Below are 15,891 nucleotides of genomic sequence, written 5' to 3' on the forward strand. Positions count from 1 at the left end.
TGCCATGAATTGTGTATATTTGATTACTTTTTAAATGATCATTTGTGTGGTCCTTTGTGCCTTTGGGGGGGATGGTAAATCTTTACATGGGCTGACTGCTGTGTGTAGTAAGTAGCGTGAGCATTACTGCGCAATATTGTGTCACATGGTCTGTGACTTGTACACTCTGATCATTGTGGAAACACTGTTGAAGCAACAGTTCATTCATTTCCCCAACTGGTGTGTGTGTGTGTGTGTGTGTGTGTGTGTGTGTGTGTGTGTGTGTGTGTGTGTGTGTGTGTGTGTGTGTGTGTGTGTGTGGAACCCAAACCAAGACATCTGAAATGAGGAATGGATTCTAGTGCCCTGTCATAATCATTATGATATCTTGATTTGTTGTTAACATGTTAAAACAATATGTTTTTGTATATTGATTGCTATTGCTTATTCCAACTTGGTGCACAGTTCCTATACATTTTTTTCTGGTCTCTAACCTCTTTCATCTGTGCCCTCCCTCTCTCTCTCGCAGACTGTTTCGGACACTGGTTCAGTGGATGGCCCCAGAAGAGGAGGCCAGATGGAAACTGGGTCACATGACCGCCTCGAAGAAGGCGGTTCGTTGAGCCTGGAACCGACCAATGGGGTGAGCCGGCAACCCAGTGACACCAATGAAGAGGGTGGAGCCGGCCTGGACACCCAGAGGGAGCCCCATCGGTCAGGTAGTGTTCCCCCGGGACAGGGTTGGGTACCTGGGCAGAGCAAAGCCCCTCAACCCCAGAAGCAGCTGCCCTGCAGTGGCTGGAGCAGTAGTGGTAGGATTCCTGGGAAGCCCGTCCACCAGGCAGACATGGAGGACGCACGCAATCTGGTAGCCTTCTCAGCCAGCGTTAATGTGGGCTCCCTGGCCCCCATCCCCGAGGCCCAGTCCTACACCGCCCAGCTGTATGAGAAGTTCAACCAGGAGATGGGCACTGCTAAGGGGGCCGCGGCTCAAGCCAGGCTCCAAGCCCCAGAAGGAGGGGACCAGGCTAGCCCACCAGAGGACTTGAACACCCTGCAGACCACCCTGAAGACTGCCCTGAGCCAAGCGAGGCACGGCCACAAGCCCCCAAACTGTGACTGTGATGGGCCCGACTGCCCAGACTACTTGGAGTGGCTGGAAAAGAGGCTCAAACAGGTGGGGGCAGGGGAGGAGCAGGACAACAACACACCCTGTTCCAAGATGGCCGCCGACACGCCACCTCATCAACTGCCACCACACTCACAACAGCCCCCTCACCCCCACCACCATCCTCACCCCCATATCAATGGAGGTAACCCGCCCTCCTGTCCACCCCTTCACCCACACCAACAGGGCCAACGCCCAGGCTCTGTCCCCTGCTCCCCTCAGGTCCTCTCCATCGCCAAGGAGAAGAACGTCAGTCTGCAGACGGCCATAGCTATCGAGGCCCTGACCCAGCTGTCTGCCACTGCCCCCCAGACTGTCCCTCCTGCCCAGGCCTCCTCCACCAGCCACCAACAACCCCCTCTACACCCCCAGCACGGCAACCGCTTGCTCCCCTCCTCCCCCGGCCCCATGTCCTCTTTGTCCTCCTCGCGGTCACAATCTGTCCCCCCTGGACTGTACCCCCAGCAGAGCTCTGGGTCGTGGGAGCAGCAGCACAGACCCCAGTCCCAGGGTCATCCGGCCCACGCCTCCCCTCTCCCGTCCTCCACTTTGCTTTTCCCCGGGCAGACCCAGGCAGGCAGCCCCCACCCTCAGCAGTGGCAGCAGCAGGCCCCTGGGGGAATCCAAGAACAGAGGAACCGGTGGATGATGATGAACTCAGACTCCCAGCAGTCTCACTTCGCCCCTCCATCCGGTGGCCACAGCGTTGGCGACCCCATGTCCGAGCTCAAACAGCTACTGGGGGACTCCAGCGGAAAGTACATAAATGACCCCTTCAAGCTGCCCGTCCCACACCACCACATCAAGCAGGAACCAGGGATGCCTCAGGTCAAGCAGGAGGTAAACTCTCGGGAGTACCAGAGCTCTGCCTGTGCCTACATGGGCGGTCGCTACGGCCTGATGAACGGCCAGCAGCAGCCTGGGTACCCTGGTCCACCTCTCTCCGCGGGCAGCACAGCCATCCACTACTCCACCCAGACAGCCTTGCAGCAGCACCTTCACCACAAGAGGAACCTCTTCTCTAACCCCCCCGGCCCCCCAGGCCTCTGCCCTCCACGGCCTACCCAGGCTTGCCAGAACCTCCGCAAGTGGTGGCCCCAACAGATGGGCCCCGAGGGCCACCTCATCCCTGTGGCCATCAAGCAGGAGCCCAAGGAGCCCAAGAGGAGGAAGAGCACGGTGGGGACATCGCCGCTCCTCAAGCAGCCGGGAATGCTGCACTATCCAGGTCCAAAACCCAAGACGATAGTCATCAAGAAAACCAAGCAGAAGGCCTCCCTGCCAACCTTCCTGCCTCACAGCCAGATCTCCATACAAAAACCGTCTCCACTCACCATGATCGGAGCCCTGCCTCTGGCCAGCGCCCATTCAGGTTCTCTCCCTTTCCCTACCTTCCCCCTCCTCAGTAACCCCACTCAGGCTGCCGCAGGCCTCCCAACCCCGGCCCAATCTCAGGTATCCATTTTAAACTCTTCTATTGCACGCTCTGTCACTGCTCCTGCCTTCTCTGTAAACAGTCCAGCCGTCTCAACCCCTCTGCCTCTCCCTGCAGCCCCGGACGCCCCGGCTAGCTCAGGGGAGGCCGGCGCCACACAGACCTCCACCACCTCTCAGTCCATACCAGGCCTCAGCTCCCTGGACCCCAAGTTTGAGGAGCTGATCCTCCAGTTCGAGGCAGAGTTCGGGGACAGTTCATCCTCGGCCCCAGTGCCCTGCCCTCCTCAGATCCAGCCTCAGGACCAGTCCCCCTCAGCCTCAGCCCAGCCCGTGGTGATAGAGTCTCAGCCCAACATTACCTCAGGACAAGCCAGGACCGTGTCACTGTCCAGCACCGCCACCCAGTCCTGCAGCCCTACTCCCTTAGCTTCTACCACAGCCCCACCAGCAGACCAGGACATGGAGGTGGACAAGGAGAATGTGACAAGGGGTGTGAGTGAAGCATCCTACACCTCCGCCACACAGCCCTCCATTGAGAGCCCCATGGAGGAGCAGCCCGAGGGGGCCCAGTTGCCTCTCTCGCTGCGCCAAGAGTTCCATCTGGAGCAGCAGCAGCACCGCGTCCTTGAAGACCCCTTCACCGTGCCTCTCTCCCCCTCCACGTCCCCGCTGCCCAAACGCATGAAGATCGAGACGAATGGGAACGTGGCTGTCCTCTCCACCACTGGATCATTCTCTGAGGGGGGCGAGGACGACACCCCCACTAAGGACGGCTTCCCCCTCAACCCCTCCCTAAAAGGCTTCCTGGAGTCGCCGCTACGCTACCTGGACACGCCCACTAAAAGCCTGCTAGACATGCCCGCCAAGGACCTCCAGGCTGAGTTCCCCACCTGCGACTGTGTCGGTGAGTAGTGTGTCTGTGTTGAACTACGCCGTTTTAATGTAGCTACATTTCGACCACTGCTGGGCCCCAGAGTTACACATGCTTTACACTCCCAGTGACTGGGCTGCACACAATAATAAAACCAGAAAACGATCTAGTATCTAGTATAGAAACAGACAAACTCCTATAGAAGACATGCATGCTATCTTGAAATCCTCTTACTCCATACATTTAGGATTACTAGAAAACATTAAATATACTGTACAGCAGTGGCTGATGCTATACAGCAGGCAGCAGCAGGTATATTTAAGCGCTAAGGCCCGAGGAGGTGTGGTATGTGGCCAATATACCATGTCTAAGGGCTGTTCTTCGGCACGACGCTACGTGGAGTGCCTGGACACAGCCCTTAGCCGTGTATATTGGCCATATATCACAAACACCGAGGCCTTATTGCTATTGTTAACTGGTTACCAACGTAATTAGAGCAGTAAAAATACATGTTTTGTGATACCCGTGGTATACGGTCTGATATACCATGGCTGTAGGCCAATCAACATTCAGGGCACCAACCACCCAGTTTATCAAGAGGTATACATCAAGTGGCCCAGTCACTTCTGCTCCAGCTCCTCTCTCTGAACATCACATGAGTGTGTCTGAGAATGTGTGTGTGGCCAGCCGGAGTGTGTTTGTGTTGCCGGATTGTGTGTTGCCAAGGTGAGTGTGATACAGGCTTGTGTGTCCCGGGCCTCTACTCTCCAGTCAGCTACAGTGCAAGGTTCAGAGGGAGACGGTGAGAGTAATACAACACGAGAAGGAGTCCATTGTGAGGGTCTGGCTGGCAGACAGCACAGAGCAGGCCACTGTCTAGGCTACATGTCTGACAAAGTGGCACACGGCCTCTCGGTCCGCTTCCCAAATGTGCACTATTATTTGCGTGCCCTATTTAGTGCACTACTTTTGACCAGGGATCACAGGGAGGGAGAGGAGAGAGAGAGAGAGCAGCTGCAGGGAACACTTGCTATGCCGTGTGCTGTAAGGCTGTTACCAAGAGAAAAGGCCACCAGACAACGGGTCTCCATAGTGAAGCCTATTTACACACTGCCCTGTCAACACCACACAGAAACACCCCATGTGTAACCCGACTCCCTCACACACCCACACATTGACTCATTCGCCCCTCTCTTTCACCTCTCTCTCTCTCTCTCTCTCTGTCTCTGTCTCTCTCTGTCTCTCTCTCTCTCTCTGTCTCTTCCTCTCTCTCTCTGTCTCTTCCTCTCTCTCTCTCTCTCTCTCTCTCTGTCTCTGTCTGTCTCTCTCTGTCTTTCTCTTTCTCTCTCTCTGTCTCTGTCTCTCCCTCTCTCTCTCTCTCTCTCTCTCTCTCTCTCTCTCTCTCTCTCTCTCTCTCTCTCTGAGAAGCAAGCATAGTTTTACAAATCCCTCTACTCTGCTGATTCCAAACATGGAACCACTACTCCCCCTCACACAACTATTTTCTCACACACTATTTAGGCCAGTAGTCCTGTGTAGTATTTCCTGCTTCTCTCTGACCACGCCTTGCCTTGGTTCCTCCCTGCACTGTCACAGGAATGTGACCTCAGATACACTCTCTCATACTCTAGCTTTCCTTCTTACACACACGCATGTATGCAGACACACACACACACACACACACACACACACACACACACACACACACACACACACACACACACACACACACACACACACACACACACACACACACACACACACACACACACACACACACACACACTGACTCATTCACTCTCTCAAACACCCTTGTTTCTATTGTAGTGTCCCCACCCAGACTCTCCCTTTATTCAGAAGCTCACCACTATTCCCCTGTCATAACATAGTCAGTCACAGGATACAGGAAGTGTGTGTATTTTTACATCTGGCTTCAGTCACACCAATCTATGGTTCCTCGTTGTTTCCATGGTTTGTTAGATCTGAATAATTGGGCACTACTACTTCTGATACCTGCAATGTCACAGAACTGTGCTGCACTAATCCAAATCATACAAATCATACAGATGGAAGTTACAATGTTGGTTGAATTTGGACTGCATTGTGAACTCTGTCTGTAACTCTCTCTCTCTCTTTACAGAGCAAATCCTAGAGAAGGATGAGGGTCCGTACTACAATCACTTGGGCTCTGGGCCCACTGTGGCCTCCATACGAGACCTGATGGAGACCAGGTGAGACTTCTGGAGCATACTTGATACCTGTTAGAGAAGAGACTGACATAGACTGAAATAACTCAGAAACCATAGGAGTATGATGCATACTAGTATTTACCTCTAGATAAGGCAGGGAAAAGGAGCATGGACTGAAATTGACGGGTGGGTGGAGGAAACACTTGTAAATACTGTTGTAGCTGGTGTGCTTGTCCAGGGATTTTAGCACCCTAGATTACAGCCACGCAACTGGCAATGGCAGTCTCCTGATTCACCTAGAGCAGAGCTAGCTGTCCTCTTCTTCACAGTCTCTCTCTCATTCTCCCTCTTCCTCCTTCTCTCCTGTCCCCTCTTCCTCTCTATCCCCCTCTCGCTCTCTCTCTGTCTCTCCCCTTCTCCATCTCTCCTCTGCCTTTCTCCTTCTCTGTCTCCCTTTCCTCTTCTCTATCTCCCTCTCTCTCCCTCTCTCTCCCCTCCTCCCTCTCTCTCCCCTCTCTCTCCCCCTCCCTTTCTCTCCCCTCCTCCCTCTCTCTCCCCCTTTCTCTCCCTATCTCCCTTTCTCTCCCCTTCTCCCTCTCCTTCTCCCACTCCCTCACATTCTCTCACTCTCGCTTGCTCTTTCTCCCACTCTCTCTCTCTCATTCTCGCTCGCTCCTTTTCTCTCCCCTTTTCCTTCTCCCTCTCTCTCCCCCTTTCCCTCCCCATCTCCCTCTCTCTTCCTTTCTCTACCCTTCGCCCTCTCCCTTTCCCTCCCCCTCTTTCCATTCCTTCTCTCCTCTGCCTATGAACAAGAGTCTTGGCATCAAACTCTCTCACAGCTGTGAGCTAGCATCACTCTCTCTTTTCTTCCCTCTCTCTCTCTCTCTCTCTCTCTCTCTCTCTCTCTGTCTCTCTCCATGCCTCCCTCTATTTTGCTCTCTCTCCCCAGTGCTGCTGTCCTCCTACTCCCCCCCCCCTTAACACCCCTGTGATCCTGTCCCCAGGGAATCCCTGACCCAGAATCCAATAGGAGGAACAGGAAATAACTGCATCAGCAGATCAGACCAAACAGAGAAGAGGGCTAGGCATAGAGAGAGGATAGGAGAGAGGAAGGGAGATATGAGAGGAAGAGACAGAGAGAGGAGAAGTAGGGAGAGATGAGAGGAAGAGACAGAGAAAGGAGAAGTAGAGAGAGATGAGAGGAAGAGACAGAGAAAGGAGAGGTAGGGAGAGATGAGAGGAAGAGACAGAGAAAGGAGAGGTAGGTAGAGATGAGAGGAAGAGACAGAGAAATGAGAGGTAGGGAGAGATGAGAGGAAGAGACAGAGAGAGGAGAAGTAGGGAGAGATGAGAGGAAGAGACAGAGAAAGGAGAGGTAGGAAGAGATGAGAGGAAGAGACAGAGAAAGGAGAGCCAGGGAGAGATGAGAAGAAGAGACAGAGAGAGGTATATATATAGATAGATAGATAGATAGATAGATAGATAGATAGATAGATAGATAGATAGATAGATAGAGAGAGAGAATGAGAATCAAACCGAGTACATTTGCATTAGGGAATGGATAGACTCAGTTTCAGAATTCCTCTAGGGAGAATGGTACCGTGAAACTAGGGAATGGAAACAATCACCTTTACCATGTATCCTAATACTTACACAAATATCAACTGACAAAACAGGAATAGTTCAATGGCAGCTGAGTTTTCACTGACTAAACATGGGGGGGCTGCTTAGGTTGGGTCCCACACATTGTTGTATAGGAGACCGGGACCGAGAGTGACTGGCCATTATATTGACAGAGGACTGTTTCTATAGACCAGTGACTCATCAGGATGGGGGGGGGGGGGGTGTAGGTGAGGAGAGGAGGGAGATCCTTCTGTGTTTGAGAGATGACGTAAGAACTAAAGCCCTCCATAGTCTCCCTCTGACCTCTGACTCACCTCTGACCCCATTGGCCCACCCCTGTGGAGGCCGAGCCAACACACTTTGACCGGCTGATGATTGGTGAATGAGTTCCCATTAAGGACAAAGACACATGTGTCCCACCATGATAGACCCGGTCAGGGGTGACGTTATCAACATGACAGGTATGATACACAGGGAAGAAGGAACATCTGAGTAATGCTGGTAGCTAACCCAGCCACATCTCTCTACACATTGTGCAGCGAGGGACACACGCGCCAGAACCTAACCAGGCACATACACATATACCAAGCAAACGCACAGGGATGCGGTTCCACATGATTTGGATAGTTCTCTATAGATGATCAAGAGATTAGGTCATACTATCCACAAATGATCAAATGCACATGTTGATATGCAACCGCTTGCTAGGGTTATGATTTAGGGTTAGAGTAAGGGTTAGGTTTAAGGTTGGAGTAAGGGCCATCGACCACATAATGATAACTATAATGGTGAATTTGACATAACTGTAAACGTTGACGAGCATCCTCACCCGCGGACAGTTTATCGTTCTGCAGTACACCTGTCAATCGACTGATCAAAGCATCCTATTGCAGACTGTAGGCCAGCGACCATCAACTAGATTCAGCCACGGGAGGGTTTCTTCTTCAGCAGATGGTCGGGGGGCCAAAACTTATTTACAAATCATTGTCGATTGCAAATTGACCGCAAGGAGCTCAAACAGGTATAATGTTTGATTAAAACATAATCATTTTGGGGCCTCCCGAGTGGCGCAGCGGTTTAAGGAACTACATTGCAGTTTTAGAGGCATCACTATAGACCTGGGTTCGATCCCAGGCTGAGTCACAACTGGCCGTGATCGGCGCACAATTGGCCCAGCGTCGTCCAGGTTAGTGGAAGGTTTTGGCCGGGGAGGACCTTAATTGGTTCATCACGCTCTAGCGACTCATTTTGGCGGGCCGGGCACCTGCACGGTGACCTCAGTTGTCAGCGACACATTGGTGTGGCTGGCTTCCGGGTTATGCGGGCGGGTGTTTTGGAAGACACATGACTCAACCTTCGCCTCCCGAGCCTGTTGGGGAGTTGCAGCGATAAGACAAGATCGACATTTTGCTTACATTTGTATATGATCACGTATCTCTATTATGCGTGTGAATTGGGGACAGATTTTTTTTAAGTAAAATGACTTGGAGCTGAATTCCTGGAGTTTTTACATTATTTTATGTCCCCCCCCCAAAAAATATATACACTACAGTTCAAAAGTTTGGGGTCACAATGATATGTCCTTGTTTTTGAAAGAAAAGCGCATTTTTTGTCCATTAAAATAACATAACATTTATCAGAAATACAGTGTAGACTTTGTTAATGTTGTAAATTACTATTGTAGCTGGAAACGGCAGATTTTTTAATGGAATATATACATAGGCGTACAGAGGCCCATTATCAACAACCATCACTCCTGTGTTCCAATGGCACGTTGTGTTAGCTAATCCAAGTTTATCATTTTAAATGGCTAATTGATCATTAGAAAACCCTTTTGCTATTATGTTAGCACAGCTGAAAGCTGTTGTTGTGATTAAAGAATCAATAAAACTGGCCTTCTTTAGACTAGAAGCAATAAAACTGGCCTTCTTTAGACTAGGTGAGTATCTGGAGCATCTGCATTTCTGGGTTCGATTACAGGCTTAAAATGGCCAGGAACAAAGAACATTCTTCTGAAACTCGTCAGTTTATTCTGAAGGGTATTGAAGGGTATTCTTTGCAAGAAATTGCCAAGAAACTGAAAATCTCGCACAACGCTGTGTACTACTCCCATCACAGAACAGCACAAACTGGTTCTAACCAGAATGGAAAAAGGAGTGGGAGGCCTCGGTGCACAACTGAGCAAGAGGACAACTACATGAGAGTGTCTAGTTTGAGGAACAGACGCCTCACAAGTTCTCAACTGGCAGCTTCATTAAGTAGTACCCGCAAAACACCAGTCTCAACGTTAACAGTGAAGAGGCAACTCCGGGATCCTTGCCATCTAGGCAGAGTTCCTCTGTCCAGTGTCTGTGTTCTTTTGCCCATTTTAATCTTTTCTTTTTATTGGCCAGTCTGAGATATGGCTTTTTCTTTGCAACTCTGCCTAGAAGGCCAGCATCCCAGAGTCGCCTCTTCACTGTTTTCGTTGAGACTGGTGTTTTGCGGTACTATTTAAACCAATGAAAATGAAAATGAAAAATAATATTGAAACTTGTATTTGAATGTAGAAGTTCTACATCAAACGCTGTTTAGCCTGCACGTCTTTTACATGACATTGCTTGCCTCTTTGCTCAAGTCGTTTGCAAGTGATTTCCATTTTTTTATGCTTCGCTTGGATCTTTTTTTCCACTGTGCTCATCGTTCTGTATGTCCTGTGCAACCATGTGCAATGCATCAGTGCAACCATAGTATCATAACCGGCCAAAGGGATCATACCAACGCACTCTCTCTCTCCTTAGCTGCCAGTTCATTTACCCAAGGCCTATTTTACATTTTAGTAAGAGCAGGCCTGCTTCTCTCCACAAAATGATATTAGGCCTAGTATAAAAAGTGCTAAAGAAATGTCCTATTTTGTAGCCTATAGCTTTTCCTGTGATTTCACGAGAAGAGCAATAGTGGAGTAGCCATATAGCATATTGTAGCCATATAGCCTATTGTAGCCATATAGCCTATTGTAGCTATATAGCCTATTGTAGCCATATAGCATATTGTAGCCATATAGCCTATTGTAGCTATATAGCCTATTGTAGCCATATAGCATATTGTAGCCATATAGCCTATTGTAGCCATATAGCCTATTGTAGCTATATAGCCTATTGTAGCTGTATAGCCTATTGTAGCCATATAGCCTATTGTAGCCATATAGCCTATTGTAGCCATATAGCCTATTGTAGCCATATAGCCTATTGCACACTGGAACAGCTGGAAGAGAAAGGCTAGAGTTGTAGCCGAAGTAAGAAGCTAAATATTAGGCCAGTCATTATCTAAATACTAGGGCTATACATATTTACCTGTCAAAGTGCAAGACAAATAAATAAATATGTGCATTCCTCCAGGCTGCGCTCTGCAAGTCCCCTCTGGCACACAAAGCTCCACTGTTGATTACTTCTACATTTTTAAACAAGAACATTATTCTACCTAGGAGACAACGACACCGTGCAATTAGGAATGTATTATTGTATCAAGTGAGTACACAGTCATTCTACAGGACTGTAAAAACTGCAGTGATGCATATGCTAATTTGAGTAACTGCTCCAACGTCCTGTTTTGAATGACTCATGCCAATATAACTGCATAAAGCCTTGGCCTGATTATGCAGCCATTTGGATCAGTAGGCTAATGGGACTTTTCTTTGCAGTTTACAAGGTCCAGAAAGGCACATTAGCAGGCTCGTCATAGTGTGTATTTTGTTGGGTTGTATCTCCGTTAACAGATACCATCAGAAAATATGGCCTTCTCGTACAGACAGGCGCTGTTTTGACGTTGATCATTCTCCCAAGTCGTCCTATAATTTAATGTGGCCACCAATATGCTCACACATGCCCAGTTATTCAGGCAATTTTTCTGTGCACTTTGCCTTCTATCCTGTTCCAAGCAGCCTCGCACACCTAGAACCAAGGACAAACTCTTCAATAGAACACGTTTTTTGATTGGCTGTCAACGCTTTATCATCGGAGGGACAAGGACAAACTGTAGCTCTCGTTAGCGATCTCCGCTCTCTTTGTGGTTATCATTGAAGCTTCGAATACTCCTGTTCACTTGAACTAGAACGATAAAAACAAAACAACAAAAATGATATGGTTATAATTATCGTTAAAGTTATCGCACGGCGTGGACGGCCCTGAAAAGTTCGGGTTTCATTCTCTTCGTCAGACACACTGACTAACAATGTTCTGGTCAAATTATGTTGGGCTTTGGCTGCTCCTGTCACGTCTCTGTGATTATCAACGGTGTCCTGTGAACACTCCTCTTGGCCAGCCAGCTTGTGGTTTCTGTGTTTGACAAGACACCTTCAACTCTCAAACATTTGCATTATGGTCATGCAGAAGCTCATAGGCTACTTGCTTACTAACCAATAATGCCATTAGTTAATATACCACAGCTAACGGGTGTTTTAAGGTACGATGTGAACGTTTTATACTGGAAACAAATCAGTTGAACTGTTGTGTTCAGGAAGACATACACTCACACTGTACTGTCTGTCTCTCGGTGCAGGTATGGAGAGAAGGGAGATGCTATCCGTATTGAAAAGGTAGTCTACACCGGCCGGGAAGGCAAGAGCTCTCAGGGATGTCCCATCGCCAAGTGGGTGAGTACATAAAACCCTGAACCTACCTCTCACAGAACAAACAAAGCCTAACCCTACACAACACCCGGTCCCAGATCTGTGTGTCAACACCCGGTCCCAGATCTGTGTGTCAACACCCGGTCCCAGATCTGTGTGTCAACACCCGGTCCCAGATCTGTGTGTCAACACCCGGTCCCAGATCTGTGTGTCAACACCCGGTCCCAGATCTGTGTGTCAACACCCGGTCCCAGATCTGTGTGTCAACACCCGGTCCCAGATCTGTGTGTCAACACCCGGTCCCAGATCTGTGTGTCAACACCCGGTCCCAGATCTGTGTGTCAACACCCGGTCCCAGATTTGTGTGTCAACACCTGGTCCCAGATCTGTGTGTGCTCTAACCAACTCCATTGGTCTCATTACCAAGCCAAACATGACCATGAGTGACAGGGGGTTGACATGGTAGAACAAACAGACTGGCCCTTGAGCTGACACAACACACTAGTGTAGGTAACCACAAACAATTTCTTATCAACACACAACTTTCACCAGACATTGTAAAACCAAACAGACATTTCACACTTCACTCCTTCTATATATTAATAGCCATTAGTGAAAATGAGGGGGAGTAGAGCAGAGGAGATGGTAGTAGACAAACACCACAGCCTCACCCTCAGACAGTAAAGCAGTAGGGGGTCCAGTAGGGGGTCTCCCTGAGCCCTCTCCTGCCCAGCTGGAGGTCTCTACCTCTGTCACTCTCTTTGACACCCTGCTAACGGTTTCATGGCTTCTCAACAGACACTATTGATAGAGTAGAGGAGAATCCGGATGTCAATCTCTCATTCTCTCTCTCCCTTTCTCTCGCCCCCTCCCTCCCCTTTCTGCCTTTCCCCCTCTCCCGTCAGGTGATTCGTCGGGGCAGTGATACAGAGAAGTTGCTGTGTCTGGTGCGTCCCCGGGCGGGTCACCACTGTCCCAACGCCTTCATCATCATCCTCATCATGGCATGGGAGGGCGTGCCCCGGGCGCTAGGCGACAAGCTCTATCGAGAGCTCTCCGCCACCCTCACACAGTTCGGCAACCCCACTAGCCGCCGCTGTGGACTCAATGACGAGTGAGTGACAGGAAACGTTCACAGAACCACGAATGAGTCGGCTGAATATGCTTATATTCTTCTTAAATTAGCAGTAAACACAGCAGTGCAAAGATGTTTAGATGGCGCACTGAGGGAGGCTTTCAGACAGAACGTCTGTGCATGAAAATAAATGAGCAAGTTAGTCTACTTATGGACTGCAGACTACTTCATTGTCGTTTTCAATAGACATTCAATGCCCTGAGGCTTTCTGAACGATGAACATTACCTTGTGAGTGTCTGGTGGGGTTGTGAGTGGTGCTGACTGTGTTCGTGCTCTCTGTCTCCCCCTGCCTGCCTGCAGTCGTACGTGCGCGTGCCAAGGCAAGGACCCCGACAGCTGTGGAGCTTCCTTCTCCTTCGGCTGTTCCTGGAGCATGTACTTCAACGGCTGCAAGTACGCCCGCAGCAAAACACCACGCAAGTTCAGACTAGCAGGAGACCACCCCCAAGAGGTAATGTGTAGTACCATATTTGTACTACTGAGACTTGAAAAAGGTTGTGCAGCCTCCACAGACAAGAGATGCCTCCCTTCCTTGCTTTTACATCCAAAAACTACAAACCACCTGTGGTACAATTATTATTATTGACCACACCACACTAAGCTAACACTGTGATTGAGCTACCAGGGTATCTGTCTTTGTGTGTATGTTAGGAGGATCAACTCAGGGATAACTTCCAGGATCTGGCCACTGAGGTGGCTCCCCTGTACAAGCAGCTGGCCCCACAGGCCTACAGTAACCAGGTAACATCTGCCTTTTCACACACCATCACCTACCTGCACTTACACTCTTAGGGGAAAAAGGTGCCATCTCGAGCCTGACAGGGTTCGTCGGCTGTCCCCATAGGAGAACCCTTTGAAGAACCCTTTTTGGTTCCGTGTAGAACCCGTTCGGGTTCATTGTAGGACCCTTCCCACAGAGGGTTCTACATGGAACCCAAAACGGTTCTCCTATGGGGACAGCCGAAGAACCCTTTTTTCTATGAGTGTACACCTAACTGAGAACAGCACCGGAACTCTAAATAGTAGACGGTCCCTCTGAAAGTAAACAAAACAAGCTGAAGGATGCTATGTGTTAGATATGTTGTGTACAGTAACAGGTTGCTCTAGGACATGCTGTCCTCTTCCCTGTGTCCCTCAGTGATTTTACACTCCACTGGAGAACTAGTTTGTAGGCTTCCCTCCAAAAAGTGCACAATAAAAACTCACGGCTGCAATGAGTGCTAGATATGGTCTGTAGAGTAAAACCACGCTAACCCAACTTGTGTCCCCTCTCCTGTCCCTCAGTGTCAGAATGAGACGAAAGCCACAGACTGCAGGTTGGGTCTGAAGGAAGGCCGGCCGTTCTCCGGCGTCACCGCCTGTATGGACTTCTGTGCCCATGCCCACAAGGACCAGCACAACCTCTACAACGGCTGCACTGTGGTACGACACACAGCCTTACCTCTACCCCTGTCTCGTTCTCTCTTTTTGTCGCTCTCTCCGTCACTCTCTCGTCAATCTTCTTTCTCCGTGTGTGGACATCGTATGGATGCTCCGCTGTGTGTGGGGGCATATGGGGGTTGGTATAGAGTCTGTGTCTGACTACATGAGGATAGAACAGACAGTGAGTGTCCCACCCTAACCCTTCCTCCACCCCTACCACTCCCCCTGTACGGTCCAGGTGCACTTGTCCCCCCAATCCCCCCTTCCTCAAAACATGTGTAAATATTGGACTATAAATTCTGCCTTCCTGTATTGTACTTATGCTAAAATGTTTATTCTATTCTACTGAGCCATTTACTTTATGTTGATATTCTTATCTTTATGTCTTATTGTTGTTGCACTGTCGAGAAGGAACTTGCAAGTAAGAATTTCTTGGGCCAGTGTATCACCGCACATGAAACTTGAAAGTTGTGCAGGACAACTGTACGACACACAGCAGTTACGCTGTCTCTCTCGCTACGCTAACACCCCTCTGTTCACCCCCAGGTGTGCACTCTGACTAAAGAGGACAACCGTACGGTGGGGGAGATCCCAGAGGACGAGCAGCTCCACGTACTTCCCCTCTACAAGGCCGCCCTCACAGACGAGTTCGGCAGCGAGGAGGGCCAGCGTCAAAAGATGCGTACAGGCGCCATTCAGGTGCTCAACAACTTCCGCCGCGAGGTCCGCAAGCTGCCCGAGCGCGCCAAGTCCTGCCGCCAGCGCCGCCTGGACGCTAAGAACCGTGCCTCCGAGAAGAAGAAGGGCAAGCAGCAGCCGCCAACGCCCACAGAGACGCCGGAGAAACCTGGGATCAAGATGGAGGTCCGGCACGCTGGCTCCCCTGTCAGACAGAATGGCAATAAAGGTGAGATGACCTCTGAACTCTACTATAAACATGTAGGAGAGTGGCTTTATGAGTGCTGTGAGGTTTATGATAACAATAAACCCATCACTCTAGTACTGTGAGCAAAACTCCAACCAGCTTTACAGTACGATGATAATAGTGTGGTCATAGAGCAGATCAGGGATCGTTTTTCTTGAACGGACGGGCAGGGGCTGGAACATTTGGTCTACCAGTTGGGGAGCCCGAGAGTAGATGCTTTAATCTAAACTGACCTACACTTAACACCTATAGCTAGTCTTATTTAAATTATTATTAATATTTTTTTTATTTTACCCCTTTTTCTCCCCAATTTCGTGGTATCCAATTGTTTAGTAGCTACTATCTTGTCTCATCGCTACAACTCCCGTACGGGCTCGGGAGAGACGAAGGTTGAAAGTCATGCGTCCTCCGATACACAACCCAACCAAGCCGCACTGCTTCTTAACACAGCACCATCCAACCCGGAAGCCAGCCGCACCAATGTGTCGGAGGAAACACCATGCACCTGGCAACCTTGGTTAGCGTGCACTGCGCC

At 49.8% G+C, this 15,891-nt stretch overlaps 1 protein-coding gene across 3 annotated transcripts in view; it reads left to right on the forward strand.

Moving 5' to 3' along the window:
* tet3 (tet methylcytosine dioxygenase 3) overlaps nucleotides 1-15,891 on the forward strand; it is a 47,827-nt gene that overhangs the window by 24,509 nt on the left and 7,427 nt on the right. For all 3 annotated transcript variants that reach the window (XM_064970837.1, XM_064970827.1, XM_064970846.1), the window contains 8 exons: nucleotides 509-3,488; nucleotides 5,596-5,686; nucleotides 11,804-11,897; nucleotides 12,779-12,987; nucleotides 13,310-13,460; nucleotides 13,661-13,750; nucleotides 14,294-14,431; nucleotides 14,978-15,338. In XM_064970837.1, the coding sequence (XP_064826909.1) occupies nucleotides 557-3,488; nucleotides 5,596-5,686; nucleotides 11,804-11,897; nucleotides 12,779-12,987; nucleotides 13,310-13,460; nucleotides 13,661-13,750; nucleotides 14,294-14,431; nucleotides 14,978-15,338 (4,066 nt within the window). In that variant the 5' untranslated portion in view covers nucleotides 509-556. The remainder of the gene's footprint in view (nucleotides 1-508; nucleotides 3,489-5,595; nucleotides 5,687-11,803; nucleotides 11,898-12,778; nucleotides 12,988-13,309; nucleotides 13,461-13,660; nucleotides 13,751-14,293; nucleotides 14,432-14,977; nucleotides 15,339-15,891) is intronic.

Source organism: Oncorhynchus masou, chromosome 1 (genome assembly GCF_036934945.1).
Source record: "Oncorhynchus masou masou isolate Uvic2021 chromosome 1, UVic_Omas_1.1, whole genome shotgun sequence".
Lineage (NCBI taxonomy): Eukaryota > Metazoa > Chordata > Actinopteri > Salmoniformes > Salmonidae > Oncorhynchus > Oncorhynchus masou.